The 27341-nt window shown below is 44.3% G+C and overlaps 2 protein-coding genes across 2 annotated transcripts; both read left to right on the top strand.

Annotated features, from left to right (window-relative positions):
- The first annotated feature begins 7890 nt into the window (after positions 1–7890).
- On the top strand, positions 7891–8829 carry LOC101840754 (olfactory receptor 15). The gene has a single exon (XM_005081657.1). It carries the CDS (start codon positions 7891–7893, stop codon positions 8827–8829), a length of 939 nt encoding a protein of 312 aa, XP_005081714.1.
- Positions 8830–15878: 7049 nt separating this feature from the next.
- Positions 15879–22664, top strand: Znf174 (zinc finger protein 174). The gene is made up of 3 exons (XM_005081747.4): positions 15879–16920; positions 17918–18140; positions 21792–22664. The coding sequence occupies exons 1-3, from the start codon at positions 16519–16521 to the stop codon at positions 22391–22393; spliced, it is 1227 nt and encodes a 408-aa protein (XP_005081804.1). The 5' UTR covers positions 15879–16518; the 3' UTR covers positions 22394–22664.
- The last annotated feature ends 4677 nt before the right edge of the window (positions 22665–27341 follow it).

Raw genomic sequence — 27341 nt, 5'->3', positions numbered from 1 at the left:
GTGGGTACTGAGGATATGAACTCAGGTCCTCATGCTTGTATGGCTGGCACTTTCCAAAGGAACCATATCCCAGCCCTACCGACCTTCTTTTAGTAACGCTGTCGCTAGCCATTGTCTTTACACAAGATACATAAAACTGCCCACTTTTGGTTCCTCTTTTGCACAAAAGGCTGAATGATGCTTCTCTGGCGATGTGTGGTTGTGATCATGCTTTCCAGCTGCTGAGCTCATGTGTAACAGTGAAAACTAACAGACATTGTTTAGGATCCTGAGATGCTGCAGTCTGCCCACAGGACACTGATCCCACTCGGCATGTGTCAGGCTACTCCTGCTTAGCCTTTAATTCTTCCACTAAACAGTCTTAACATTCCCCTCTGGCAGAATCTCTGCTGGCTGGCACCACGGTGCTGGTAACTAGCCCTAATGCCTGCTGGGCGACTACACATGGCCCAGCTCCTGGAGAGTTAATGACTAACCCTAATCCATCCTTTGTTGAGCAGATACCTTTTATCCCCATATGTGAATCTTGTCTGGTAGTTTCCCAAGGATAGAAAGCCTACACAGAACTTGGTTGGGAGGGAAACCCAGAAGAACCCCCCTTTCTGGAGACTTTGCACTTGGTATTGTCCCTTTGGAAGCTTCATTCAGGTTGTTTTGAGCATATGGTAATCAACTGGCTAAAGTGTAAATATTGAGAAAAATAAAAATGCCCTGGGTATAGGGAGAGCGCTTTAGTCCTTCAAGGCTGGGGACCCCTGCGTCTTCTTTCCATGGACCCATGTAACCCACATGTAACACAATGTTGAGGATGGCCCCCAAGACCTTCCAGAGGCAGGGGAAGTCTCTGTCACTCACCTGCATCCTCAGCCTACTGTCCAATTCTTGAATGAATGAGGTTTCTCTACTGTTTGAGGAATAATTGGATTTCTGTAATATCTAATGACTTCACCATGTCCCCAGTTACACCCCAAATGTTTCTGTGTTAGTGGTAGTAAATTATTGCTTTTCCATGGCACAGTGTACAAGTATACATTTCCTGGCCCTGACCGATCTCAAAAGTGCATCACAGACATGAAGGCTTGTTGTTGCCTAGTAAGACAAGCCTTCACTGGGCAGCACCAATTTAACACGAGTCAAGCACGTGATTACTTTATGCTTTATCTGTTTCTCTGTTAGTGAGGAAGGACAGCTGCTTCCCTTTGCCATATAGAATATTTTTAAGAATTATCATGAAAAACAGAAAAACAAACACTACAAATCACTAATCATTTATAGGACACAGTTGCTCTTCCTTGAGATCAATTAGTTCTCTGTGTTTGGGGAGAGAGGTCAGATGCAAGACTAAGTTGGTTCTTCAGGGACACTTCTTTCCTGTGTTCTGGCCACACAGGCCCTATGTGCTAATTGCCTGGGGTGGGGGTTGCATGGATGAGAGGGGACTGAGGCACACTGCCCCTTGGGTCCTTCAGTATCAGCCCCAAGAGTCAGGCCTCTGGGTGGAGATCCAGGCTTCTCAGAAGGTCAAGGTGAGTGCAGGTTAAAAGCCAAGGGCTCAGTGTGGGAGCATAGGGGACAACCCACACTGTGCTCTGAACTCACACACTGGAATTCTCCGTCCGCTGAGCCCCTGGCGAAAGAATGGGGGCTCCTGAAGGCACAGGTATAGTTCTGCAGACTGTCCCTCATTGTTTATTATTGAAGAGCCAGAGTATCAGAGAGGCAAAGAGACAAAAGGGGAGGGGGAGGGGAAACAGGGAGACCTGGAATGAGAGAGGTCAAGAGTAATGGAAGCTTTTAAACAGGCTCTGTTGTTTCCTTTAGGAGATAGGCTAGAGGTATGCAGATGCATAACCTTTATCAACTATTAGGGAAGACATGAAAGAAAAATATTTGAACTGGAAAGAAGATTTTAACATAGCTCTTTCAAAAACCTTTAGCAAAAATCATCTGTAGAAACTAGGAAACAAATTTTTTAAAAGTAGCAATAAACACACACACACACACACACACACACACACACACACACACACCAGTTATCCAAGTCCCCTTCTGACTATACAACCTCACCCTGGGTATAGAGTCCTCTGGCAGCAGAGACTCAAAGGCAGGGTACAGAACCTCCTGGCAGACCTGTAACCAGCAAAAAGAATGTGGAACCTCAGAACGTCCAATCACAGCTTCTCCTAGTTCTCATGTGTTGTTGTTAAAAAGCTGGATGGCTCAGCAATCTTGGGTCTTTGAAACCCCAGCATAACAGTGAAGACATTCATGGGACAAAGAGAAAACAACCCCCTGTAGGCACCTAAGGAACCACACAATCTGGCCTCTCTTCCAGGACTGTTCCTCCTCTCTCTTCTTGTCAAGGTGCATTCTCTAGATCACCTTCTAAGTGGCAAATCTGACATGACCCTCTGAATAAGGCAGTGCCAAAGCTACACACAGCAGATACACTCAGGGAACAATCCTCATGCCTGCTTCTCTTTGGGGACACCCTTTACAACCTGCTTACAGTTTAACCTGGAGACTTCTTCCTGAAGAGGCCGGGTTATCCTGAGTTGGCAGAGCTCAATGTCCCTAGTTATCTGATGCCCTACTGTGCATTTAGCCCTTCTACCATTAAAAACCCAGTGTTCTTAGGACTGCTATGGGGACTAACTCATGGTCCCTTCAAAGATGATTTTCAAAACTTGATCTTTTTTGTGTGTATGGGTATTTTGCTTGTATGTAAGTATGTACATCATATGCACTCCTGGTGCCTGAAAAGGCCAGAAAAGGATGCTAGAGTCTCTGGAACAAAGTTGCAGATGATTGTGAGCCACCCAATATCTGCTGGGAATAGAACCCAGGTCCTTGGGAAGAGCAGACAGTCCTCTTAATCACTGAGTCATCTCTTTAGACCCAGCTTCTATTTATCTATTTATTTGAGGGAACCCATTCTATTGTGTGCATGCATAAGTCTGAGGACAACTTGTGGGAATAGGTTCCTTATATCATATGGGTCCTAGGGATCAAACATCTGCCTAGGGCCTTTTCTTGTTTTTTATTTGTATGATTTTGTTACCTTTTGCTCAGGATAATGTCAGTGCAATGTTTGAACTTTAATGCCATGCACTCACATTCAGGAAAAGCCCATAGGCCAGGAACAGCCTCTGCATATGAGAAATCTATGCTTAATGCCAGACTTGTAGGCAGCTAATCCACAGGTGGGCATAAGAGAGTTGTGAAATTTAGGGGAAAAATGGACAGAAAGCTGGGGCAGTAGTAAAAGGACAAAAATGCAAGGCCCCATGTTATCCCTGTCATGCCGGGAACAGAACACAGAGATCTGTGCATGTTAGGCAGGTACTCTGCCACTGAGCTACGCTCCCAGCCCCAAGATTCTTTTGAATACTTGAATCTTGGCTGCTTTTCTCAGCACGTAGCACTTTTCTTACTTTAGATTCATTTTTATTTTTAATTCTTTGTGTGTGTGTGTGTGTGTGTGTGTGTGTGTTGATATGTTCATATGCATGCAGATGACCTCAGAGGCCAGAGAGACCACTGGACCCTCTGGAGTTAGAGCTGGAAACACTTGTGCACTTCACCCAGTATATGACAGAGTATGTGACATTTTGAAACTAAATTTACAAATAGGCAAAGGCAAGGACATCTGTGTTTCATGTAAGCTATTCCTAAAAGTTATATCTACCCTGACAGGGTCCTAGGATCTAGATCTGTTGGTAGGATGTTTGTTTAACATGCATGAAGCTCTGGGTTCAAGCCCCAGCACTGCATTAACCCATACATGGTAACACATGCCTGTGATCCCAGCACTCAGAAGGTAGAGCAAGACTTCAAGGATATCTGTGATTAGATAGAGAGTTTTAGGCCAAACTGGGCTCTGTAAGACATTGTCTGAGCTGGACGTGGTGGTCAATGCCTTTAATCCCAGCTTTTGGAAGGCAGCCTGGTCCACATGTTAAGTTCCAGCACAGCCAAGACCACACAGAGAAACCCTGTCTCAAAAAGCAAACACACACACACACAAAAGACTGTCTCAAACACAAAACAAAAACACCCATAGTGCATCTTTTCCTGGATGGAGAGTTCAATATTATCCTCTCTAGGCTCTTCCTGAATGCAAATAAATCTGGATTAATTTAACACTTCTAGATAAGAGCCCATAATCCTAGTACTGGGAGCTAGAAGCAGAAGGACCTAGAATTCAAGGCCAGCCTTGGCTCTATAAGGTGTGGACAGCCTGTGCTGCATAAAACCATCTCAAAAACAGAAAGAAAAATAAAACACTCCTAAATTGGAAGTAAACCAAGATGGAGAGGGAAAGGCCCTGAAGAACAGTTCCTGGATGTAGCCCTGGAGGCCCCTGCCCTAGCTTGAGTCTTTGTCAAGCTCAGGCCAGGAATCTAGCCAGTCTGGTATCTCCTTTTGAACTTGAGGAGCTTCTCCACTTAAGCAACAGCCTTTCCTTTTCCTTTTTGTCTGCTTATCTCAGGGCTGAAACCTCTCAGTAGGAGCAGAGTAGAGACTGGAAGGAGCTGTTCTGACAACTCCTGAGCAGCTACAGTCCCCACAGACTGAGTAGCAGAGCAATGACAGGGAGCCAGGGCCCGTGGGTTCCACTCCTGGGAGCTTGGGACATTCAACTTGAGGAGTGTAGGAAGGGAAGCCTCCGGAAGAACTACCAGAGAATCAAGATGACTTAAGCCCTCAGTTCTCTCAGAAGAAAAGAGGAAGCCATCTTTCTCCTAATGTCAGATGTAGGTGGAAAGTTGGCAGGGAAGACGCTCAGACGCCATCCCTAGCCTGGTAGAAAGGCTCCTCTGCTCGCCTGGAAAGCAGCTTTACAAACAGCACTTCCCCGAGGCTGGAGAAAGAGCTCAGTAAAGAGCACACTGCACAAACGTGAGAACCTCTGAAGTACCCTGTGAAGAGGAGCCAGGTGTGGTGAAACGCATGCAATTCAGCTCTGGCAGTGTAGAGACAGGTGGGTCCCTGGGACTTGCTGATAGGCAAAGCTAGCCTCACCAGTAAGCCCCGGGTCTCAAAAAAATAAGGTAAAATGTACCTGAGAAGGAATGACACCTAAGGTTGTCCTCTGGCCTCCTGATATGTGTTCATGTGCTCTAGTGCGCGCACACACACACACACACACACACACACTGTGTGCACACACAAATTTCCAAATTCTTCTTTGACTCCTGGGAGGAGTCTAACACCAATATTTTTTATATGTTGATTTTATAAAAGGATAATTCCAGGGTATTTTTTAACTTGTTGAAAGTCATTTATTATTGACACTGCTAAAATGAATCAACACTAAGTGATTCTGATTTTATCTTTGTTCCCTTTTTTGCCTTTTCTTGGCTAGGCCGTGTGGAAGCACGACAAATAGGGAAATAACTAACTCAAGCTGTAGTCCCAGTTTCGTCATGTTTTTGTACAAAGAATCAGATCTCGTAAAACTTCAGTGACATCTCAGGATTCCAGTAAGGGCCTTTAGGATCATTTTGTTTCCAGTCATACATGATAACCCAATTCTTTGCAGTTGACCTTAATATAGTTCCCCAGTGAGAAATTTTCTTTTTTTTTCTTCTTTTTTTGGGGGGGCACTTTTTATTAATCTATTTTTTACATTCCAACTCCAGTTCCCCCTCCCTCTTCTCCTCCCACTTTCTCCACTCCTAATTCCAGGGTCTTTACTCGAGTCGCCCTTGCCTCTTACAATAACAGCAGCTGAGCACACCTGCACACTTCCCTTAAAGAATGTCCATTCTTCTTGGGCCAGTAGCTGAGGCTCCCGAGGAAGAGGAAAGTCACAGTTCATGGAAAGGGCAGAATTCTCTCCCAGTGCTTAGTTTCCAGGTGGCCCAAGGATTGCTTCTGCTTTCTCTTTGCTCTGTTTACTTGCTAGGCAAAAGAAGAGAAAGGGTCTTGGTTTATTATCTTCAGAAATGACGGTATTCTGGAACTGGAAAGAGGCTTGTCACTCAATCATGAGGACCTGAGTTCAAGCCCTAGCACCCAAAGAGAAAGCCAGCAGTGGTGTTGGGAAGAGACCAAGTGTGATAGCATACCTGCAAAGCAGTACAGGGAGGGGGCAGCAGGGGTATCCCTGAGGCCAGCCAGCATACCCTAATCAACAAGCCCCGGGCCTCAATAGGAGACATTGTTTTAAAAAGAAACCAAGGAGGACCACTTCTGAGGAATCACACCTAAGGCTGATTTCTGGCCTTCACATTCAGGGTACACACACTGTCCAAAAAAGGAGAGATTAACTGGCCTGTTACTGACAGGATCTTGTCTGTGTTCTGCTCTGAGATGTCAAGAACTATTCTTCGCTTTAGCAGTAAACATAGCAATAGTGCATTTCAAAATACCAGGGGCAGCTTCCAGTATATTTTAGTTTCCCTTACTATTGACACATGTAAATGGATCTAACTCCTCCTTAGAAAACCCACTTCTAGGAGCTGGAAAGAAGGCTCAGAGGTCAAGAGCACTGGCTGCTCTTCCAGAGGTCTTGAATTCTATTCCCAGCAACCAAATGGTGGCTCACAACCAACTATAGTGGGATCTGATGCCCTCTACTGACATGCGGATATAAATACAGATAGAGCATGAATATACATAAATATTCTAAAATTAACCTACTTTTTTACATTTTGAACATGTTTTACCTAACAATTTGGGGCATGTATGAAGTTTTTTTCTCTATATTTACTTCTTCACTGATAAATTCATATTCTTTGTGTATGGAGAATATTTAGTCTTCTCATTCTTTTTCAAAAATTATTTTGCTGAGCAGTGAGGGCACATATCTTTAATCACACCTCTTGGGAGGCAGAGGCAGGTGGATGTCTGTGAAGCAAGCATGGTGTATAGAGTGAGTTCCAGGACAGCCAGGACCACACAGAGAAATCCTGTCTCAAAAAAAAAAAAAAGCAAAAACCAAACTAGTTTCTTTGTATATATGTTTTGTCTGCATGCATATATATCAAATATATGTCACACACACACACACACACACACACACACACACACACACAGATATATATATCATGCATGCAGTGCCCATGAAAGGCAGAAGGAGGATCAGATCCACTGGAACTTGATATACAAGTGGTTGTAAAACCACCAGGCAAGTGCTAGGAATTGAACCCTGGTCCTTTGGAAGAACAATCAGTTCTTTAACTGCTGAGGCATCTCTCCAGCTCCCAAACATTTCATTGTTTTTGTATTTGATATACACACAATGGTCTTTCCAGACAAAGAGTATTAACTTGGGAAGAGAGGGCTATCAAAGAGAAAGAAAATAAATAATTTAAATATTTTGGGGTTTTTTTTTTTGGTGGGCAGTTGCCAGAAGAGGATGTCAGATCCCCTGGAGCTGGATTTACAGGTTATTGTGAGATGAGGGCACTGAGAACCTAAACTGTCATCTACAAGAGCAGTATGTCCTCTTAACTGCTGAGCCATCTCTCCAGCCTGAGAAAGGAAATGACCAGAAATGTCTGGGCAAGATTTTTCAAATACCATGTTTCCCCCAGCTCAGACCATAGAGAAACTTTGCTGAAGGAATTTGAGTTTTGAGAATGTGTGCGTCCAATTCTAACTTGCCAGGTCTGCTATGGCCCATCATACTGTCGCTCCCATCTACTGAGCCCTAACCAGTGTCTGCCTTCACAAGACACTCCCTTCATCTCTGTGCTAGGTCCCTTTTGACATCCCAACTCATCTGACAACCAGGGATCGCATGAAAGCTTGTGCTGAGAAGCCTGGAAACGTGGAGCCTGAACAAAATTGTGTGTGCAGATTTAGCAGTGGCTGCCTCTTCCCTTGCTCTCCCCCCAGCAGTTTTGCAGAGCAGGATTCCAGTGACTGAGACGGCCAGTGATGGAAGCAGACAGCAACAGGTCCTCTGGGAGCTTCATTCTGATGGGTATATCTGGCCATCCCCAGATGGAGATGGTCTTTTTTGTAGTCATCCTTGCCTCCTACTTGTTGACCCTGCTTGGAAACTCAACCATCATCCTGCTCTCCCGTCTGGATGCCCGCCTCCACACACCCATGTACTTCTTCCTCAGTAACCTCTCTTCCCTGGACCTTGCCTTTACTACCAGTTCAGTGCCCCAAATGCTGAAAAATCTATGGGGGCCAGACAAGACAATCAGCTACGGAGGATGTGTAATGCAACTCTATGTTTTCCTTTGGCTGGGCGCCACTGAGTGCATACTGCTCGTGGTGATGGCATTTGATCGGTATGTGGCAGTTTGCCGGCCCCTGCACTATATGAGCATCATGAATCCACGGCTCTGCTGGCTGCTGGCTGCTATCAGCTGGTTGGGTGGCTTAGGCAACTCTGTGATTCAGTCAACATTCACTCTGCAGCTCCCATTTTGTGGACACCGGAAAGTGGACAACTTCCTGTGTGAGGTGCCCGCCATGATTAAATTGGCCTGTGGAGACACGAGTCTCAACGAGGCTGTGCTCAATGGTGTCTGTACTTTCTTCACTGCCGTCCCTCTCAGCACCATCCTGATCTCCTACTGCTTCATTGCTCGGGCAGTGATGAAGATCCGCTCAGTGGAGGGACGACGGAAAGCCTTCAACACATGCCTCTCCCATTTGGTCGTGGTCTTCCTCTTCTATGGTTCAGCTATCTATGGGTACCTGCTTCCCGCTAAGAGCAGTAATCAGGACCAAGGGAAATTCATTTCCCTCTTCTACTCTGTGGTCACGCCCATGGTTAATCCGCTCATCTATACTCTGAGGAACAAGGAAGTGAAGGGGGCACTAGGAAGGTTGTTGGGGAAACGAACACAAACCAGATGAAAAGAAACGATCTTTTCTGTTCCTTACTGTCTCTTTGTACTACATTCTTTTCTTATGAGATCTGTCCTCAATGAAGTCAAATAATGTTCCTCACCATACTACACTTTTGGAAGACGGTTAGTGTTATCGTAGACTGATTTATGATTAATGCCACTGGGAGCTACAGAAAGCAGAGCAGCCATGTACTGTTGCCTGTCGGGAGGTGATTGTTCTAACACAGGCTTGCTTCACTGTCTCTGCCTCTGGTGTCCATGTTAATTACTATGACATGTTTCTACTGAATGTTTTATTTTCAAAGTAAAGAAATGGGAAGTTTCTTGGATAATTTTACTAAACTCCATGAATTCTGGCCCTGCATTACCAACTTCTGATGACAAGAGGATGCTTCTTCACATCTTAGGCATCCATCATCCTGGTCCAATGCTCTTCACTACAGGCTAATTACTCACGCTTCCTACCTCTAGCACCTGATTACCCTCTTCTGTATGTCCACATATAAATTTGCTTTCTACCTAATATAATAATTACTGAGAAAACTCAGCAAGGCCACTTGCCTTTCCATGCTAGCCCCAAATGCTTTGGTTAGGCTTCATTTAAATCATTACAGCTACTGGGCAGGGCCATCAGGTTTGGTACCAGTCTGCTCAGTGGATTGTGGAATATGCCATGATTCCTTAAGCAAGTTTAGGAGCCCAAGGGTAGTCCATCCATAAAGCATGTCCTCTGCTTCAAGTTTCAGTGGCCTGGCACCACTGTTACAGGAACCCAGCGATCAGTTTAGAACAAAACTTACCTCAAGACGCTTGTGAACTGGAATCATGACACCATATGGCTCTTTCCATTGCTAGAGTGGCCAAAAGAATGCTCATCTGCCACCACAGTTCACACACCCTGTGCCCAGACAGAAGCTGGGATACTGTGGACAGATGTTTAGCAGCTAGCTACATTACCAGAAGAAAAGGAAATCAGTGGGTTTAGAAGGAATTTCAAAGCGTCTTCGGCTTGGTTTCTGCCCATGGGACATTCAACATGGCAGCTGAGGGGGCACCTAGGAGAAAGATGAGGGCAGGAGATGCGAAGAATGGTCGCTAAGACAGAAGTCTGACTAAGGCAAAAACTTTATTTCATCCCAAAGGGATTTATATAGGGGAAGGGAGGAGGGGAGGGAATGGGGTGTGCTGCAGCTGCAGTGAGCCTGGTGGAGCAAAGGTCAGTGGGAGAGGTAGGTCATCCTGTGTCCTCTGATAACCTAGCTGCAGATTCTAACTTTATCTTTCACATTCTTCCTTCTATCGCACAAGCCTACGCCCTAGACTAGGCAGGTAAGCCGCAGGTCTGTTTCTGGAATTTAGCAGAGGTAGCAGGGTGGTCCAGTCATGTACTCTCTATGAGGGTTGAGTCACGTCCTCTCTTATGAGTACGTGAAGCAGCTGTATCTGGTTAATGACCAGAGACCCCTGACAGGTTTCCACCTGTGAAACACATACCTGTCACAAAGGCTGTGCTCAGTAAATGCTCAGTGACTGTCAATCTCCTTTTCATGGTAAGAACTAAAACTAAACTTTCCATGCAGACCATTTTCACATTTTCTGGTTTGGGTTATCTTGTCCCTTGAATATAATGGGACTATCAGTGATACATTTTCCCTTCCACTTTTTCATAATTTCCCTAAAAAAACTAAACTTGTTTTTCTAGCTAAGATCAAAGTCACAGCCTGAGTTTTCAGTTCTGTCCATAGCAATAGTCAATATGTCTCCAGAATATTATTTTGGTGACTTCATCAAACTATGTCATCTTGAAGGCACAACATATTAGTTGGTACACTGGATCAGATCAAGTTCTCAGAGACGAGCTTACAGTGCCCAAGCTCCTAAAGCTAATCTAGGAAGCAGAACGTGGCTGATGCTTGGGAGTGGTAATGCCAAGGACACGGCGAGTAATGCCCTCTGGTCAGTTCATTTGAGCTTGGAAACAACTACAGGAAGAATAGTCAGAAAATAGAGTCATTCTTCAAATGTCTTGGAGTTCTGCAGAACTTCCTTCTGGAAAGGATGGGACACTGTCAAATGGACCCGGAGTTAGGAGTGTGGAAAGACACAGGATGGCAGAAGAGAAGTTTAACTGGATGTAACTGGGGAGTGGGGGCATCGTGCATCTTTATTGTACAGAATCCCTAATGATTTTGTCCTTTTGTTGTTGTTTTGAGATGTGGGTCTCACACTGTACGTCATGCTGACCTTAAACTCATGGGAATCCTACTGCCTCTGCCTTCAAATATATGGATTATAGGTGTGCTCCCTTATGCCCAGTTGTTCTCCTCCCTTTAAAAATGATTGAGGAAGCAGGGAATTGGGGGCACACGTCTTTAATCCTAGCACTAGGGAGGCAGAGTCAGGCGGATGGATCTCTGTGAGTTCAAGACCAGCCTGGTCTACACAGCAAGTGCCAGGATCAGCTCTAAAGCTACACAGAGAAACCCTATCTCAAACCTCCTCCCAAAACTGATTGAGGAGTATGTGAATATGACCATCTTTTATTGCACACAGTTTGAAGTTATCAAGAGTGGGGCTGAAGAGCGGCTCAGCAGTTAAGGAGCTGCTCTTCCACAGGACCTGGGTTTGGTTCCCAGCAGCCACAAGGTGACTCAAAATTGTCGCTAACCCAAGTCACACGGTTTCAACGCCTTCTTATGGTCTCCAAAGGCACCAGGCAAGGATGTGGTGCACAGACACAAGTGCAGACAAACCACCCAAACACATAAAAAGAGTTTGATTAACGTGAAAGAGATTCCAGCTGAGTGGTGTGGGGACGTGCCTGTAATCCCAGCACTCAGGAGGCAAAGCAGGTGAGCTTCTAGATTCAAGGCCAGTGGTGCACAGAGCAGTTCCAGGACAGCTAGGGCCACTCAGAGAAACCCTGTCTTGAAAAACCAAAAGAAATCAATCAATCAATCCTCAAAAAAATTATTATAAAAAATAAAATGATATATAAGAACAATAAGATGAGTTGGGTATAATGCTCAGTGGTGTAATAGAACACTTGCTTGGAATGCATGAGGCTCTGGCTTCAAACCCTAGTTCTGCAATAAATACATAAATAAATAAACAGAATTGTAGTTGTCTTTGAGCTATAGTGTTTGATTGGCAGCTGTCAAACCCTTCCAACACAGCCTTAATAGCTGTTTCAGGAAATAGAACCCAACAACTGCCAGGTGGGGTGAGTTGGTGGGGGGAGTTGTAAACATTATTGCAGTAGCCCCTGCAGATCCTGCAGCAACTGTAAATCCAGCACCCCATTTGCACAGAGTGAGGCAGCCTACTTAAGTCAACACTAAATGACCCCACCTAGGAACATCATAGGCTGTCCCTGCTTGGGAGGAGCACCTTTCAGAGACACAGGATCCCTGGGGCAGCCATCACTAAAGCAGTCTCCCAGGGTAAAGGGAGACTGTGGCTGTCTGTGGTGGTGACAGCAGAGCAATGCCAAGGCAATAATGAAGTCTTCTCTGTGCATCTGAACCTCAAGAAGTTTCCACAGACTGTCCGAGACTGGATTGGAGGTTTTCGAGCATCTGTGAGATTTGCTGTCCAGACAGTTGTGGCTGTCATGTTGACAACTGGAAGAGGTAGCTGTTTGATTAGCAGCTGTCTCACTTTTTAATTCCATGAGGTTGTATTTGTCAATAATGTGTTTCCTGAGCAACTGGAGTGTTCTCAGAAAGTATGGCACCTATGCCTACATCTTGGCATATCTTCCCCTCTTTTTCCTCCAGCATTGCCACTTTCAGTTCCTATGTTAAGATCTTTGTCCATTTGGAGTTGATTTTTCTGCAAGGTGGGAGGTAAATATTCTTTTTTTTTTTTTTTTTTTTTTTTTTGGTTTTTCGAGACAGGGTTCCTCTGTGGCTTTGGAGGCTGTCCTGGAACTCACTTTGTAGACCAGGCTGGCCTCGAACTCACAGAGATCCGCCTGCCTCTGCCTCCCGAGTGCTGGGATTAAAGGCGTGCGCCACCAACGCCCGGCGGGGAGGTAAATATTCTTATTCTTCTACATCTGAATTCATGATTCACTTAGCAACTGACAGAGGCCCTTTTCAATTAAGTAGATAAGGCAAGAATGAACTTTAAAGCTGTCTAGAAAGATATCCAATCGAATTGCTTTCTGGAAAAAATGATATTCAAGTATAGAAACATAGAACTTTCTTCTACCCATACAATGGAATATTATGTGAGGACTAGTAAATACAGACAGAATGGAATCAGATACAGTACAAACTTTCCTTTTAGGGCAATGAGAATGTCTCGTAACTAGATAGAGTGGTTACATGACATTGTAATTAACACTGCAATTGTTTCGTCTGCAATGGTTAATTTTATGTCAAGTGAATTTTTAGACAAAACTTTCTATGTGTGCCTGTGCATTTGTGGAGTTCCAATGATTCACCTGCCCTCCCTCTACTTCCCCATCACTAGCATTACAACAGCTCACTACCACATCCAGTTTTTTCACATGGGTCCTTGTACTTGTGTGGCAATCACTATACCGACTGAGCTATCCCTCATCCTCAAGAAAAGAATTAAATTAAAATGTTTTCTAGCACATGCTGGCACATACCCATAATCCCAGCACTGGGAAACTGAGCCAGGAGGATTATAAGTGGGCTACCTTGTGAAAAGTTGTCTAAAAACAACAACAAAAAGCTTTTTATAAAAACAAGTAAAAAGTAAAAGGAACTGGAGAGATGGCTCAGGTATTAAGGGCACTGGCTGGCTGGGCGTTGGTGGTGCATGTCTTTAATCCCAGTACTCGGGAGGCAGAGGCAGGTGGATCTCTGTGAGTTCGAGGCCAGCCTGGTCTACAGAGTGAGTTCCAGGACAGGCTCCAAAACAATACAGAGAAATTCTGTCTCGGGAAAACAACAACAACAACAACAAAGAGCACTGGCTGCTCTTTCAGTGGACCAGGATTTGATCCCCTGTACCAGTGTGGCAGCTCATAACCATCTGTGACTCTAGTTTTGCCGTGGGCAGACCCATTCTGGGCCCCTCAACCAGGGGAGAATCAGGGATCCAGTACTCAGGTGGGCAAAGAGTCGGTGAGTGACAAACAGACACAAATGCAAGACAGTGCTCAATCTGAGTGTAATTTCTCAAAGCATGCATCAGATTTTTATAATCATTACATGAGGAAGCAAGGAAATTAATTTTGTACATATGTCAAGGTACATTGAAGTCAGCAACATCAACACAGAAGGAACATCATAAGACTAGAAGTTCAAAACAGAAAAGTTAATTTTGTATATATATCAAGGTACATTGAAGTTAGCAAAACTGACACATAAGGCACATCATGAGAGTAGAAATTCAAAATAGAAAATCAAATTCATGGGAATTGGCAGTAGCCAGGCAGTGGTTATAACATAATAACGTCAGCTCTGTCTGAGATCAACCTATTCTTAGAATTATTTCTCCTGTCTTATGGGCACACGCCCCAGCCATAGTCCCAATTCTTGGTCCAGTGCTTAACCCACCATTGGCCTGCCTTCTCTAACTTTCTGAGTATACTATTTTGTTGTGCCTTAGATAACAGACACCAAGGGGGTCTAGCTCTAGCAAGCCTTCCCATGAAATTTAGGGTGTAGTACAGCACTCCTCCTCTATTTATCTACCCATTACTTTCTTCATCATAAATTCCAGTATAAGGAAGGGGAGCAGCCATTGTCCTAAGCTTTTGGGGAGATTCCCTATTTACTGGAGGAGCCCACCATCAGCTCCTGATTTTGTTGGTTTTGTTTCTGACAAGGAAGTTGGAGCATCAGTGGTGGCCAGAGGACTTCAATCAGATTGGACCCTTGAGGTATACTTATTCCTACAAAAGAAATTAATACCAAAAAAGACAGGGTACAGAAACATCCACCGGTTATTGCTAGAACAAATCTGGAACACATCCTTGATATGGGACGCCAGGGACCTCCAGGAGACCAGTTTCCATGAAACTTTTGCCTTAGGCCTTCAACCATGTTTTTAGGCTTGTCATGCAGACTCCACTGGAGTGGGTGTGGCCAAGTTTCAGTGTTCTCTTCTGGATTTCATGGGCACCAGGCATACACGTGGTGCACAGACATACATGCAGTCTAAACAACCACACACAGAAAAATAAATTTAAACTAACAGAACTGTGTAAGAAAGCCAAAAAATCATAGGAGAAATGCATTTTGTAAAGGTAAAGCTGTTAATATGTGGGGAGAAAGTCTAATGTTTTCAAACATATGAAGAATTTTGTGGAAAAGATGATGTTATCTTCAATAATAGAATTAAATTATAATTGCCTTACACCTTCTCTCATATCCTGTACCTGTGGAAGTGTAATAGGTTCTCTACTGGTTTAGTGACTCCCCTTGGCCCCTTATGTTCCTTTCATCACTAAATTATTGCTTATTTGGTTGTGGCGACAAGGATTGAACCCACGCCCTTGCATATAGTAGATGGTGCCAGGTTGTCGGCTTTTACCCCACATCCTGAAGTCAGTCCCTGCAGTGGGCAAACTACTTTTGCTTTCTACTCATTAAACACGCTCTGAGTCAGTGCGAGAATTAGGCCACGGAGAGTAGGAAAAACCTTAGAGGTGAGGTCAAAGAAAGTCAAGGTCTTGTTCTGAAGTGAGGGTTTCAAGGAGGGTTCGTTCAACACCAGGGTCCAGTTTCTCAGCACCCCAAAGACCGGTACTAAGAGGGAGGGCCTTCTCGCCAATATGAGGCCTGACCTACTGCGAACAAGCAGGCGGAGGATTCGTTCGAGTCTCCCCAATTCCCTCCAAACAAGTGTTACTACAGTCAAGTATCTGGGCTCTAGGCAGGACTTTGCTCATTCTCCTGTACGACCCACTGGACTACGACTCCCGGGAGGCACTGCGACTGATTGATAGATAAAATATCCAATAAATGGTTGACGATGTTCCTAACGTCCAATCCCGCAGGGAAGAGGCGGGCCTTCCCGTAGTAGCTCTCGTAGCCAGTGGGCGTCTCCGCGGCCCGGCTCCGGCCCCGCCCCCAGCCCGTGCTCTCGTGTTCCCGTTCTCCACGCTCTGCCGAGGTGGGTCGCCCGCCGGCGGTGGCTGGCTGCCTCAGTTCGTGGAGGCGTAGGTGGCTACCGCAGCTGACACTCCGCACTGCGGTGGAGCTGCGCGCCCCCTTGCTGCAGCATCGCCAAACAGCTGACAGGGCCGCGGGGCCTCACTGGCTACCTTCGGCGCGCTGTGGCCTCGCTTGGCTCTGCGGTTTTGCTCTCAAGAGGTGCTGGAGGTAGGAATCTGCAGCGTGCCGGGGAGTTGGTGCGAACTACGGCCAGGACAGCTTGAACTCTCCTAGGGATTCCTCTACCAGCCCGTTAGATCGTGTCGTGCATTTCTCCAGATACCAAAATAAAATATTCCCTCCAGTGTCCTTTTGGATTAAAAACGGAAAAGACCAACTCTTCCCACTGTCAGGAACTATCCGTCTTCAGAGTCTGAGATAAAGGCTGGCATATGAGAAAGCTATGTCTTTGCAGCCCTTCCATCCCTAACGCTCCCAGAGGGGCTTCGTTTCTATCATTTTTTTTTCTAGCCTCCGGAGAGATTTCTCCAGAGCATTGACCCAGAGGACTTGATCAGTTTACGATTAGAAGTGACGTTGTTTCCCGAGCCCCCAAAATGGCAGCTAAAATGGAGATAACTTTGAGTACCTACCCCAAGGATACTGACAAGCAAGAGAAACACATAATGATGAAGCTGGAAGAAAAGCGTGGCCCCCCTCAGCAAAAAGCCTGCCCGGATCCGGAGCTTTCCCGCCAGAGCTTCAGACACTTTTGTTACCAAGAAGTTTCTGGACCCCAGGAAGCTCTTTCGCGCCTTCGACAGCTCTGCCGACAATGGCTGCAACCCGAACTGCACACTAAGGAGCAGATTTTGGAGCTCCTAGTGATGGAGCAGTTTCTGATCATCTTACCTCCAGAGATCCAGGCGCAGGTCAGGCATCGATATCCAGCGAACAGCAAGGAAATAGTGACTCTGGTGGAAGATTTGCACAGAGCATCCAGAAAACCAAAGCAATGGGTAAGGAGGGTCCTTTCTCTGTGGGCCCCAGGGTTTCTTTGCTGTCTTTTGAGGTAATGTTTTGTCTCATGATCCCTAGCTATTTAAGAGACTCCAGAGGAATTGATGGCTTCAGAAGTTGTCTCCAGCCTCCAGGGACTCTCCTACTCCCTAAAAAAAGTTTTAACAACGTGCATCTGGCACCCAGTGAGGAAGTAGAAAACTAAGGTATTCCTTCATAGGTGTCGTGACCTTAGAAGAGGCGTTTTAAGGTTCTGAAATCTCTGTCAGATCTTCCCAGGCCCAGATTTGCTACAATCAGGGTTCTTGGCTAACAGGTGTAACCTGTTGGATAGAAAACTAATTTTGGTTGAAGTTCCGTGGACTTTGGTCCAGTGAAGGGTCTACCATATTACCTCTGAATAGGGAAGTTTCAGCTCAATTCCCCTGCTGTTGTTGCCCCCCCCCCATCCCAATCCCAAAGCCCAAAGTCGGACCTCTGGTGGAGCCTCTGAAGGAAGCAAGTCAGATGTCCTTTAGAAAACGGCAACGTGAGGGAACAGGCAGGTTCATCTTCTTAGATCTGAGTACCTTGCATCTCTCCGGCAGAAAAACCTACCGAGTTGGAATGCTTTTCAGTGGCCCCTTACCATACTGTTTTCTGTAGCAGAGGCAGGGAGGGTTGGGGTGTGGGGTGAGAACGGTGTGAGGGGGCACTGTCATCACTGATTCTGGTAGTTTTGCCAGCTCTCTTCTGATGGTCCTGGCTCAAGGCCGTGTGAAGAGCCCCACCTTTGGACACCTGCTTGGGAAGTACTGGCTGACTGAAGCAGCCCCTCCTTCCATTCCCCATGTCCTTTCCTTCACCTCCTTTGAAGGTCTTGTTACTGGTATCTGTAACAGTTGAACTCCAGGTGTTACCAGGACTTCCCGGGGTACAGGGGTCACTGTAGCAGCGAGCGGCGTGTTGCTCCAGTCTGTCAAGGAATAGAGAATTAATGGATAGCCCTTTTCCTAGGTGGCTGTTTGTGTACAAGGGCAGAAGGTGCTTCTGGAGAAAACAGGGGCTCAGCTTGTAGAACAAGAACTTCCAGACTTTCAACCCCAAACTCCTAGCAGAGATACTCGAGAGAACTCGCTGGAAGAACCTTCCTGGGAAGGATCTCATGACCAGCTGAGTCCCCATCATTGGGAAAAATATCCCCTCTACCAGGAGCCAGTCCCCACATTGACTGAGCCAGGTAAACACTTTATCCTTGGCCTCTCATTAGCTTTGTTTCTGTCACAGCATCGCGCGCGCGCGCGCGCGCGAGAGAGAGAGAGAGAGAGAGAGAGAGAGAGAGAGAGAGAGAGAGAGAGAGAGAGAGAGAGAGAGAGAGAGAGAGAGAGAGAGAGAGAGAGAGAGAGAGGAGGGGGGGCCTGTGTACCACAGCGCACGTGTGGAAGTCAAAGGACAACTTTGTGGAATCAAGCTCCAGTCTCTGAGCTTGAGTAACAAGTACCTTTACTTATCCACTCATTTTCCTGGCCAGTTCCCAACTTTTTCTTTCTTTTCTTTTCTTTCTTTTTTTATTTTATTTAATTTATTTATTTATTTATTTATTTATTGGTTTTTTTTTTTGAGACAGGGTTTCTCTGTGTCTTTGGAGGCTGTCCTGGAACTTGCTCTTGTAGACCAAGCTGGTCTCTAACTCACAGAGATCCGCCTGCCTCTGCCTCCCAGGTGCTGGGACTAAAGGCGTGCGCCACCACCAGCCGGCCAGTTACCACATTTTACCACATTTTAAAATTACTTAAACAACTGATTTTTTTTTTTTTTTTGAGGCAGGGTCTTACTGTGCAGCCCAAGCTGGTCTGGAGCTCATTATGTAGGCCAGGCTAGCCTTGAACTCACAGAGATCCACCTGCCTCTGCTTCCCCTGCATGACCATGCCCAGGCTGTGTGGTTTTTTGCTTGTTTTTGAAGAATGACTGGATTAGTTTGCAAAGTGACTGTGCCATTTGAGGATCCTGTCAATGGAGTGTGAGTGTGCCTGTCCACATCCTTGCTAGCACTTACTCCCAGTTATTTGTATTACTGTGATGCATTATTTCACTTATTTATTAAGTTATATAGCTTGGCCAGTGAGATGGCAAAGTGGGTAAGGCACTTGCCACCAGGCTTGACAGCCTGAGTTCAATCCGTGAAGCCCACATGACAAAGGAGATTCACTCCTACAAGCTGTCCTCAGATGACTTTACATGCTTTGTCATAGAAGCAGCCACACCCTAACACACACACAAAATAAATAATACATTTTTTAAAGGAAATTGTATATCTTTTGTTGGTTATTGGGTGTCATGTAGCCTAGGCTAGTTTCAAAGCCATTACGTAGCTGAGGCTGAACTTGACCTCCTGATTCTCCAGTCTTCACTTCCTAAATCCTGTGATGACAGGCCTCTGCACTCACTCTCAGCTTATAGAAAAATTCTAGTCATATATGTTACCCAATTTTATCTTGGGCTGTTGTATTTTTATTATTAAAGTTTAAGAGTTAAAATAAGTATTCTGGATCCTAGACCCCACAGATAATTCATGGATGTTTTCTCTCTTCGTTTCAGTTTTTTGATGGTGTTCATGAAGCACAGATGTTTTGTTTCTTTTTAATGTTACTACATTTTTATTTATTTTGTGTGTATCTGTATACGTGTGAAATGCACATCTGTGGAGGTCAGAAGAAACTTTGGAGATTCAGGTCTCTCCTACTGTGTGGGTCCCGTGGGTCATACTCAGATCATCAGGCTTGATCATAGTTGCCTTTACCCACTGAACTAAAGAGTTAAGTTTAGCTCTTCAGTTCATTTTGAGTTACTTTTTTATACGTGACATTTTGTGTGTGTTACTGAGGTTATTATAACAAAGTCCCTTAGGATGGACAATAAATAACGAATTTATTGTTAACTGTTTCAAAAGTTAAGTACACAGTCAGCTGAAGAGTTGACTTAGTGGGTAAGAGTGTTTGCTGAGTTCAAATCCTCAGAGCCATCCCCACCCGCCCAAATCAGGCCTGGTTGTTGTATGCTCCTGTAATGCCAGGGCCTTGGGGATGGGAGGAGACAGGATGATTTAGCCCCATGGCCTGACAGTAATAGAACAAGACACATTTTCTGGTCTCTTTATTTGTGCTTTACAAAGTCACACACACAAACATCTGCACCATACTCACACACTCTAACATACATACAAGCAAACAGAAGTCCAAAGTTGGCACAAACAGATACAGTGTCTAAGGATGACCGATAGCACTTGTCATGTGTCCCCCCATACTGAAAAGAAAAACAGGAAACAATTTTTTTTGTCTGTTTGACAAGGGCACTAATTCCATTCAAGAGGGCTTCATCTTTATGGTCCAGTCACCCCCCACCCCCAGTTCTGCTATGCTGGGGATTGTCAACACATAAATTTAGGGGTAGGCGTTCAGTCAGACTGTAATCTTCATTCCTTGAAACTTGTGAGAATCCAGTGATTCCAGGGTCAGTTATTGAAAAATTACTCCTTTCCTATTGAATTGTTCTTAAGAACCTCCATGAAGCCAGGCATAGTAATGTAGGCCTGTAATCTCAGCACTGGGGAGGTGGAGGCAGATCAGGAGTCTAAGATCATCTCAGTTACATAGTGAGTTTGAGACCAGCCTGGGCTAAATGAGATCCTGTCTCAAAAAAATGAGCACAACAAAACCTTGATGAAAATCAGTTGGCAATAACTGTTGGAGTTCCTTATTAAATTTTAAATTAATTAAAATTCAAAATTCACTTCCTCAACCACATTTACTCTGTTTCAGACACTCAACAATCACATCTGCCTGGTGGGTGCCGTGTTAAATGGTGTAGGCAGTTCATGAAAACAAATTTTCCATTTTGAGGTCTTTCTGGATAGTGCTGTTGGTGATTCTTCAGTTTTCCTGGTCCATTCTAGCTCACATCCATCTGGATCCTCAGTCCTGCCAGCAGGTGGACAGTTTCTTTAATTAGGGTACATATCTACTCTATATTTCAGTTTTTAAACCCTTAGGCTGTCAACACTGTAATAAACAAAACAAAACAAAACACTATAGTCACTGGATTTATCATTCTTTTGAAGTGAAGGAGATTGACAAGTCTTTGTCCATGTAAGGGAAGGATATTTATTCAAATAACTAAGTATTGAATTTTAACCTTCAGCCAAGTGCAGCAGTACATGTCTGTGGTCCCAGCTACTGAGAGGATCACTTAAGTCATAGAGTTTAAAGTTAACCTAAGCAATACAATAGACCCTGTCAATAAGTAAATAAACATATTAAGTGCTTTCCTACTTCATTGTTGACACTTCATTTTGATGTCTTTGTTTTTTCTATTCCTGTTTTCCTACACCTTTTTCTAAAGATAGGAAGAATAGAAGGAGAATTTGGTTCCTAACTTTACTATAAATTCACTTTCAAGAGGTAGTTAACTGTGCAGATTACCAGGCCTAACCCTCAGAGTTCTGATTCACCAATATTAAGGGTGAGGAACCCCTTGTTTATGGGTCTAGAGGAGTCTGATGCTCATACGTTACCAGCAGAAGCCTGCCAACCCTGCCAACCCTCACAACATACTTCATACAGAGGCTGCCCACCCTGCCAACCCTCACGACATACTTCATACAGAGGCTGCCCACCCTGACAACCCTCACGACATACTTCATACAGAGGCTGCCCACCCTGACAACCCTCACGACATACTTCATACAGAGGCTGCCCACCCTGACAACCTTCACAACATACTTCATACAGAGGCTGCCCACCCTGCCAACCCTCACGACATACTTCATACTTCTTTTACTGAAGCTCTTTCTTCTAAGTACAGAAAATGAAGCACATTATTTCTAATTATAGAGTCCTGCAGGATGAGAAGTGACAACAAGGAAAACCCACAACAGGAGGGGGCCAAAGGAGCAGAGACACATGCAGTGTCATCCAGGAGATCTAAAGGGAGTAGTCTGCACAGCCCTGAGCCAAGAGGGGTGACCATGAATGAGCCCCGATTGTCACAGAGGCAGGCCAGTCCCCCAAAAGCTCAGAAGGCATTTGCTCACTACGAGAGACATTGCAGACAACTGGAATATATCAGCAACCCCCTCAGAGGCCACCCGCTGAGAGAGTTAAAGAAAAGCCAAGGAGGCAGGGGAAGCCTAAGCAGTCTCCAGCAATGTCTTAGTCACCAGGCACCCCACTCAGCAAAGAAACCTTATAAATGTGATGACTGTGGGAAAAGCTTCACGTGGAATTCAGAGCTGAAACGACATAAGAGAGTGCACACAGGAGAGAGACCCTACATCTGTGGGGAGTGCGGAAACTGCTTTGGGAGGCAGTCAACTCTGAAACTGCACCAGAGAATCCACACTGGGGAGAAACCATACCAGTGCAGCCAGTGTGGGAAAAGCTTTCGCCAAAGCTCAAATCTCCACCAGCACCACAGGCTCCACCATGGGGACTAAACAGATGCTAAGTGCTTTAGAGTCCCAGGGAAGGGCTTCCTGTCTCTCCTTTCCCTTATGTGCATGTGAATCACAGATTTGCAAAGGAACAAGAGGCCCTTGGGGAGTGATGGGTGAATAATCTGGTAAGGAGCTCAAAAGGAGGCTGTCTGCAAAGATGGCTGATGTAGGTGTTGGGGCAAAGAGAACTGCAGTCTCTGCAGAGGGGGGACTAGTTACTGAGGAATAGTTAGGATGAGCCAAAGTGGTTTTAATTAATCCTTAAATTCTCCTTGGTGCTTTGTTTTATATGTGTTTTCATGCGTACACTTGAGCAATTCACTAGAATTCCAAGAAAACATTCCCTAGGGAGATCTCTAATAGTCTTTCAGCAACTAACTTTTTTGCTGTTGGTGGTGGTAGTTTTTTGTTTTTTGTTTGTTTTTGTTTTTGGTTTTTATGAGACAGGGTTTCTCTGTATTGTTTCGGAGGCTATCGGTCCAGCCCGGCCTCGAACTCACAGAGATCCGCCTGCCTCTGCCTCCTGGGAGCTGGGATTAAAGGTGTGCGCCACCAACACCCGGCTAATTTTTATTTTCGAGACAGGCTTTTTCTGTGTAGCCCTGACTGTCCTGGAACTCACTCTGTAGACTAGGCCGACCTTAAACTCAGAGATCTGCCTGCCTCTGCTTCCTGAGTACTGGGGTTAAAGGTGCCAGGCAGAAGCTAACATTTTTATTTAAAACGTTGTATTTGAGGGATCTTTTTATATCAAAGAACTTTTGATTTACAAAAGATGTTGCAATTGTAACCCAAGATACAAGGAAAAGCTATAAGGAGACGTAAATACTGCTCTGATGGATAGGAGAATTCTGCTTGTTCTTACTCAAATAAGCCATTAGCTTTAAGACCTGTGACTGACATTTTCATAGTATTTACAGTTGGATTATAGTGATAGTACACAACTCAGTGACTCCAGGAAAATTACTGAAATAGTTAATTTATGATAAGTAAATTGTATCTTCATAGCATTTTTTCAAATGACAGAATGCTATACTTATATAAAATGTTAAAGTTTCAGAACTGGATCTGGAACACCATCCTATGCCAACTCTCAAAGTAGAAAGTAGAACACAATCAGTATCACCATAGGCAAGGTGTCCTCTTTCTCAGTTCAGGCAGATAAGATCCATGACCTTGAGTACAAATGGTGGGAGGTGGCCATTCTCCTGAAGGCATCAGTACTGCCTTTATCTTCAATATTCAGCCTGTCCTTACATCTTCCCCAGCCCACATACCATTACTGACTGTAGCCTTTATAGTTCTCACCCCAACACCACCAGACACACGTACCCTTCCCTCTAGGTCAACTTCACTGTGATCTCTTGGTAACTTCTGAGTCTTAGTCATGTCTGTATCTGTTTTCTATTGGTGCTGTAACAAATGACTGAAAATTGGGTGACTTAACACAAAACTTCTCTTACACTACTGGAAGTTCAAGTCTGAAATCAGTTTCACTTAGCCAAAATCACCTTGGGTAGGACTTTCCTTTTGGAGCCTCTGAGAGATGGATCCGTTTCCTTGACTTTTTAAGCTTCTAACAGCCTCCTGCATTCTTGGACTCATGGCCCCTTCATCCTCAAAGAATATTCTTTGACTTGCTATCTTGCCTAACCTTATCTAACCTTGGCCCTCCTGAATCTCTCTTAGAAGGATGCTTGTATTGGGCCTTGCAATGTAATCTCAAGATCCTTAATAACACCTACCAAAAACTCCTTTTGCCATTTAAGGTGACATTTGCTGGTTCCAGGGATTAGGATGTGAGTGTATGTGGAAGACCATCATTTGGCTTACCTATCATGTCTGTGTATCTTGAATCAACTTGGTCACCCAAAGGAGATTTCCAAAAGAAAAGGGTCAGCATAGGGACACTTGCTATAGTTTTGCTACTTGAGATATTTCATAGAGCTAGTAAGTTTCTTCTCTTCAGATTACACACCAGTGATTGTTTAGTGTCTTTGGGTACCTGTTCAACTGTAGACCTTATATTTGTATGACAAACTCACAGTCAACATCATTCTTTTCCAAAGGGTGTCAAGACCATGATGCCACCTTGCCTCTGTGCCTCTAGCCCAGTTTTCCTTTGCATAAGGTTACCTCCAGACAGCTAATGGCAGTAAGAGTCCAGTAGCTCAGAAGGCCCTCGGGTGCTGTGCTCAGATGTAGGGGTTCCCTCATCTCCTTTGTCTATGCATGCTTCACTAGAGCCTCAGCATAAAGTCTTGACCTATTTTCCTTCTTTTTCAGGACCCCAAAATAAGAAAATTACTTTTCTCCTTTCACATGCAACTCTTGATCCTAGGCATCCCATTGGTTGTCCCACATTTCTGAGACCTGCCTAGCACATACTGGAATCAGGTTAGGGGTGACTCTTGCTTTCAACGTTTGATCCTGGAGTTACCCCCAAGGAAACTCAAGGAGAAAGGAAGCATTGAAAGTAGTGGGGAATCCATATATCTAAAGAGCATTTCTCATCTACAGCAGATAAGGTGTAAACCAATCCCACAATATAGCTGTCCCTCTCAGTAAAGTTGGCAGTGACTCCTCACAGTACAATAGACTGCAAAAATGCTTCCTTTTTATTGCTTCATTGGAGTAGTGCACATACCAGAGAACTTGTGCATTTATATTTACAGTATATAGTTCAGTGGTTAGCAATATAGTATTCAAAGCTGTGCAGCTGTCATCACAAATCTCATTTTAGGGCATTGTCAGTATCACAGAGAAAGTACGCTTAAACATTAGCAATCATTTCCTGTACCTGTCACACCTTGTGCCTCTGGAGTATCATAGGATCCATACACGTATCAGGGCTTTATTCCTTTTATTTCCTAGTAGTTCTGCATTGTATGAAGAGGCATTGTTCATCCACTGATTGATTGTGTAATTGTACTTTAGCTATTGTAGATAGAGAAATGCTGCTACGAACATTGATATTTAAGTTTTTATGTTTCATTCTTCTTGGGTACATGCCTAAAGACTGAATTGCTAGGTCATGTGATAAATTTCTGTTTAACTTTTCTAGGAAACAGCGAACTTTTCCAAAGTGTATGCGCCACGTTTTACATTTCAACCAGCAGTTTTCAAGTGTTCCCATTTCTCCACAACAAAAATAAACAATTTATTATTGTTACTTTGTTTTTTTGAGACAGGCTTTCATGGCTGGCTTAGAACTCACAATCCTATCTGAGGATGATCTTGAACTCTTGATCCTTCTGTCTCCACCTCCCAAGTGTCAAGATTGCAGGCATGTGTCACCATGTCAGGTGTTCCTGGTATTTGCCTTTTGATTATTGCTATCCCAGTCAATATGAAGGGGTGTGTCATGATCTTGATTTATTTTCTCCAATGACAAATGGTATATTTATTTAATGTATGTATATTTGCTTTGAAGAAATGGCTGTTTACAACTCCCCTTCCCCCCTGGTGTTTTGAGCCAGCCCTGGCTGGCTTAAAACTCACTATGTAGATTAGGCTGGCTATGGATTTGAGAATGTTGCCTGTTTCCCAAACCCTTTGGTTTTTGTTGTTTTTGAGACAGAGTCTTGCTCTGTAGGCTGGGCCAACTAGGCTTGCCTTGAATTTGCAGCAATCTTCTTGCCTCAGCCTTGAGTTCTGGGATTACAGGTGTGAGCCACCATAACTCTCTCTGTGGCCCTTTTAAAATGGATATTGATGTCGCTGAATTGTAAGAATTCTTTAAATATTCTGGAATGATGTCCTTATCAGATATGTGACTTGCAAACAGTTCAGTTTCTCTCACTCTTTTGTAATATACTTGTTTGCTTGCTTGGTTTTGTGATTTTTGTTTTTTGGGAGGTTGGGTTTTTTGGTTTTTTTTTTATTTTTTGTTTTGTTTTTTATTTTTTGGTTTTGTTTTGTTTTGTTTTGAGATGGGGCTTCCTTGAACTCAGTAATCAACTACCTCTGCCTCGAGTGCTGGGATCAAAGGTGTGCCTCACCACCACCCAGCTTGTAATACACTCTTGTACAATTGTTGTTGTTGCAGTTGGTTGATACAAACTCCTGTGTAACACAGGATAACCTCAAACTTGCAATCCTCCTGTCTTAACCAGTAGAATGCTGGGATTACAAGTGTACACTCATGCCCAGCTGTACACATCTGTAATGAAACAACTGTCACTTGCCAAAATCTAAGAAACCAAATTCTCAGTTTCCTAATTGCCAGTAAAACAGCCTGACATTCCTGTGAATTAAGAAGTTTAGGATCCTTGGAACACAATTTATACCAGTTCCTTCCTCAGACTTCCCTATGCCAACCATGTGTGGCTCCCAATTCCTAAGGGAAATTTAAGTATTTGTTGAAACAGTTCTACTGTTTAGGCTTTGGAATAAACATGTTCCCATTGAAATAAAGATGATATTTGTTACTTCATAAGCTACAGATGTTGGTAAGTACTTGACATTTTTTCTCAGTTATGGGGAATTGAACTATTAATCCAGCAGATTTGGAGATTATTTTTCTGTTGTTGCTGTTTTAGGGAAAAGAAAGCCACAGTGTTCAGAATTCAAATTCTAGACCACATCTCATAGCCTGCCAGACAATTAGTAGGTCTGAGTTAGTTTATTGTTTCTTTAGTTTATTGGGCCTTTGGTTAGTATGGCTTGATGTTTTGAGATGGGGTCTCTTTGTATTTCATAGGCTGGTCCCAAATTATTGAACTCAAGTAGTCCTCCTGCCTCAGCCTCTTGAGTATCTGGACAACAAAACACTTGTTACTCTTTTTTTTTTCTTGGGTTTCTGTCTTATTTACTGTTCTATTGCCATGAGGAGACACCATGACCAAGGAAACTTATAAGAAAGCATTTATAGGCAGTGATGGCTCACACCTTTAATCCCAGCACTCAGGAGGCAGAGGCTGCGGAAATCTGAGTTCAAGGCTAGCTT

The sequence above is a fragment of the Mesocricetus auratus genome, unplaced genomic scaffold (assembly GCF_017639785.1).
Source record: "Mesocricetus auratus isolate SY011 unplaced genomic scaffold, BCM_Maur_2.0 Super-Scaffold_100007, whole genome shotgun sequence".
Taxonomy (NCBI): domain Eukaryota; kingdom Metazoa; phylum Chordata; class Mammalia; order Rodentia; family Cricetidae; genus Mesocricetus; species Mesocricetus auratus.
Note: the sequence above shows the minus strand (reverse complement) of the source record. Positions and strands in the feature narration are given on the sequence as shown.

What these genes read in the sequence shown, in the direction of transcription:
- Znf174 (XM_005081747.4), top strand. Translation starts at nt 16,519, where the DNA reads ATGGCAGCTAAAATGGAGATAACTTTGAGTACCTACCCCAAGGATACT. An exon ending in CCAGAAAACCAAAGCAATGG is followed by an intron (nt 16,921 to 17,917) that starts GTAAGGAGGGTC and finishes CCCTTTTCCTAG; the next exon opens with GTGGCTGTTTGTGTACAAGG. An exon ending in CCCCACATTGACTGAGCCAG is followed by an intron (nt 18,141 to 21,791) that starts GTAAACACTTTA and finishes TTCTAATTATAG; the next exon opens with AGTCCTGCAGGATGAGAAGT.
- LOC101840754 (XM_005081657.1), top strand. Translation starts at nt 7,891, where the DNA reads ATGGAAGCAGACAGCAACAGGTCCTCTGGGAGCTTCATTCTGATGGGT.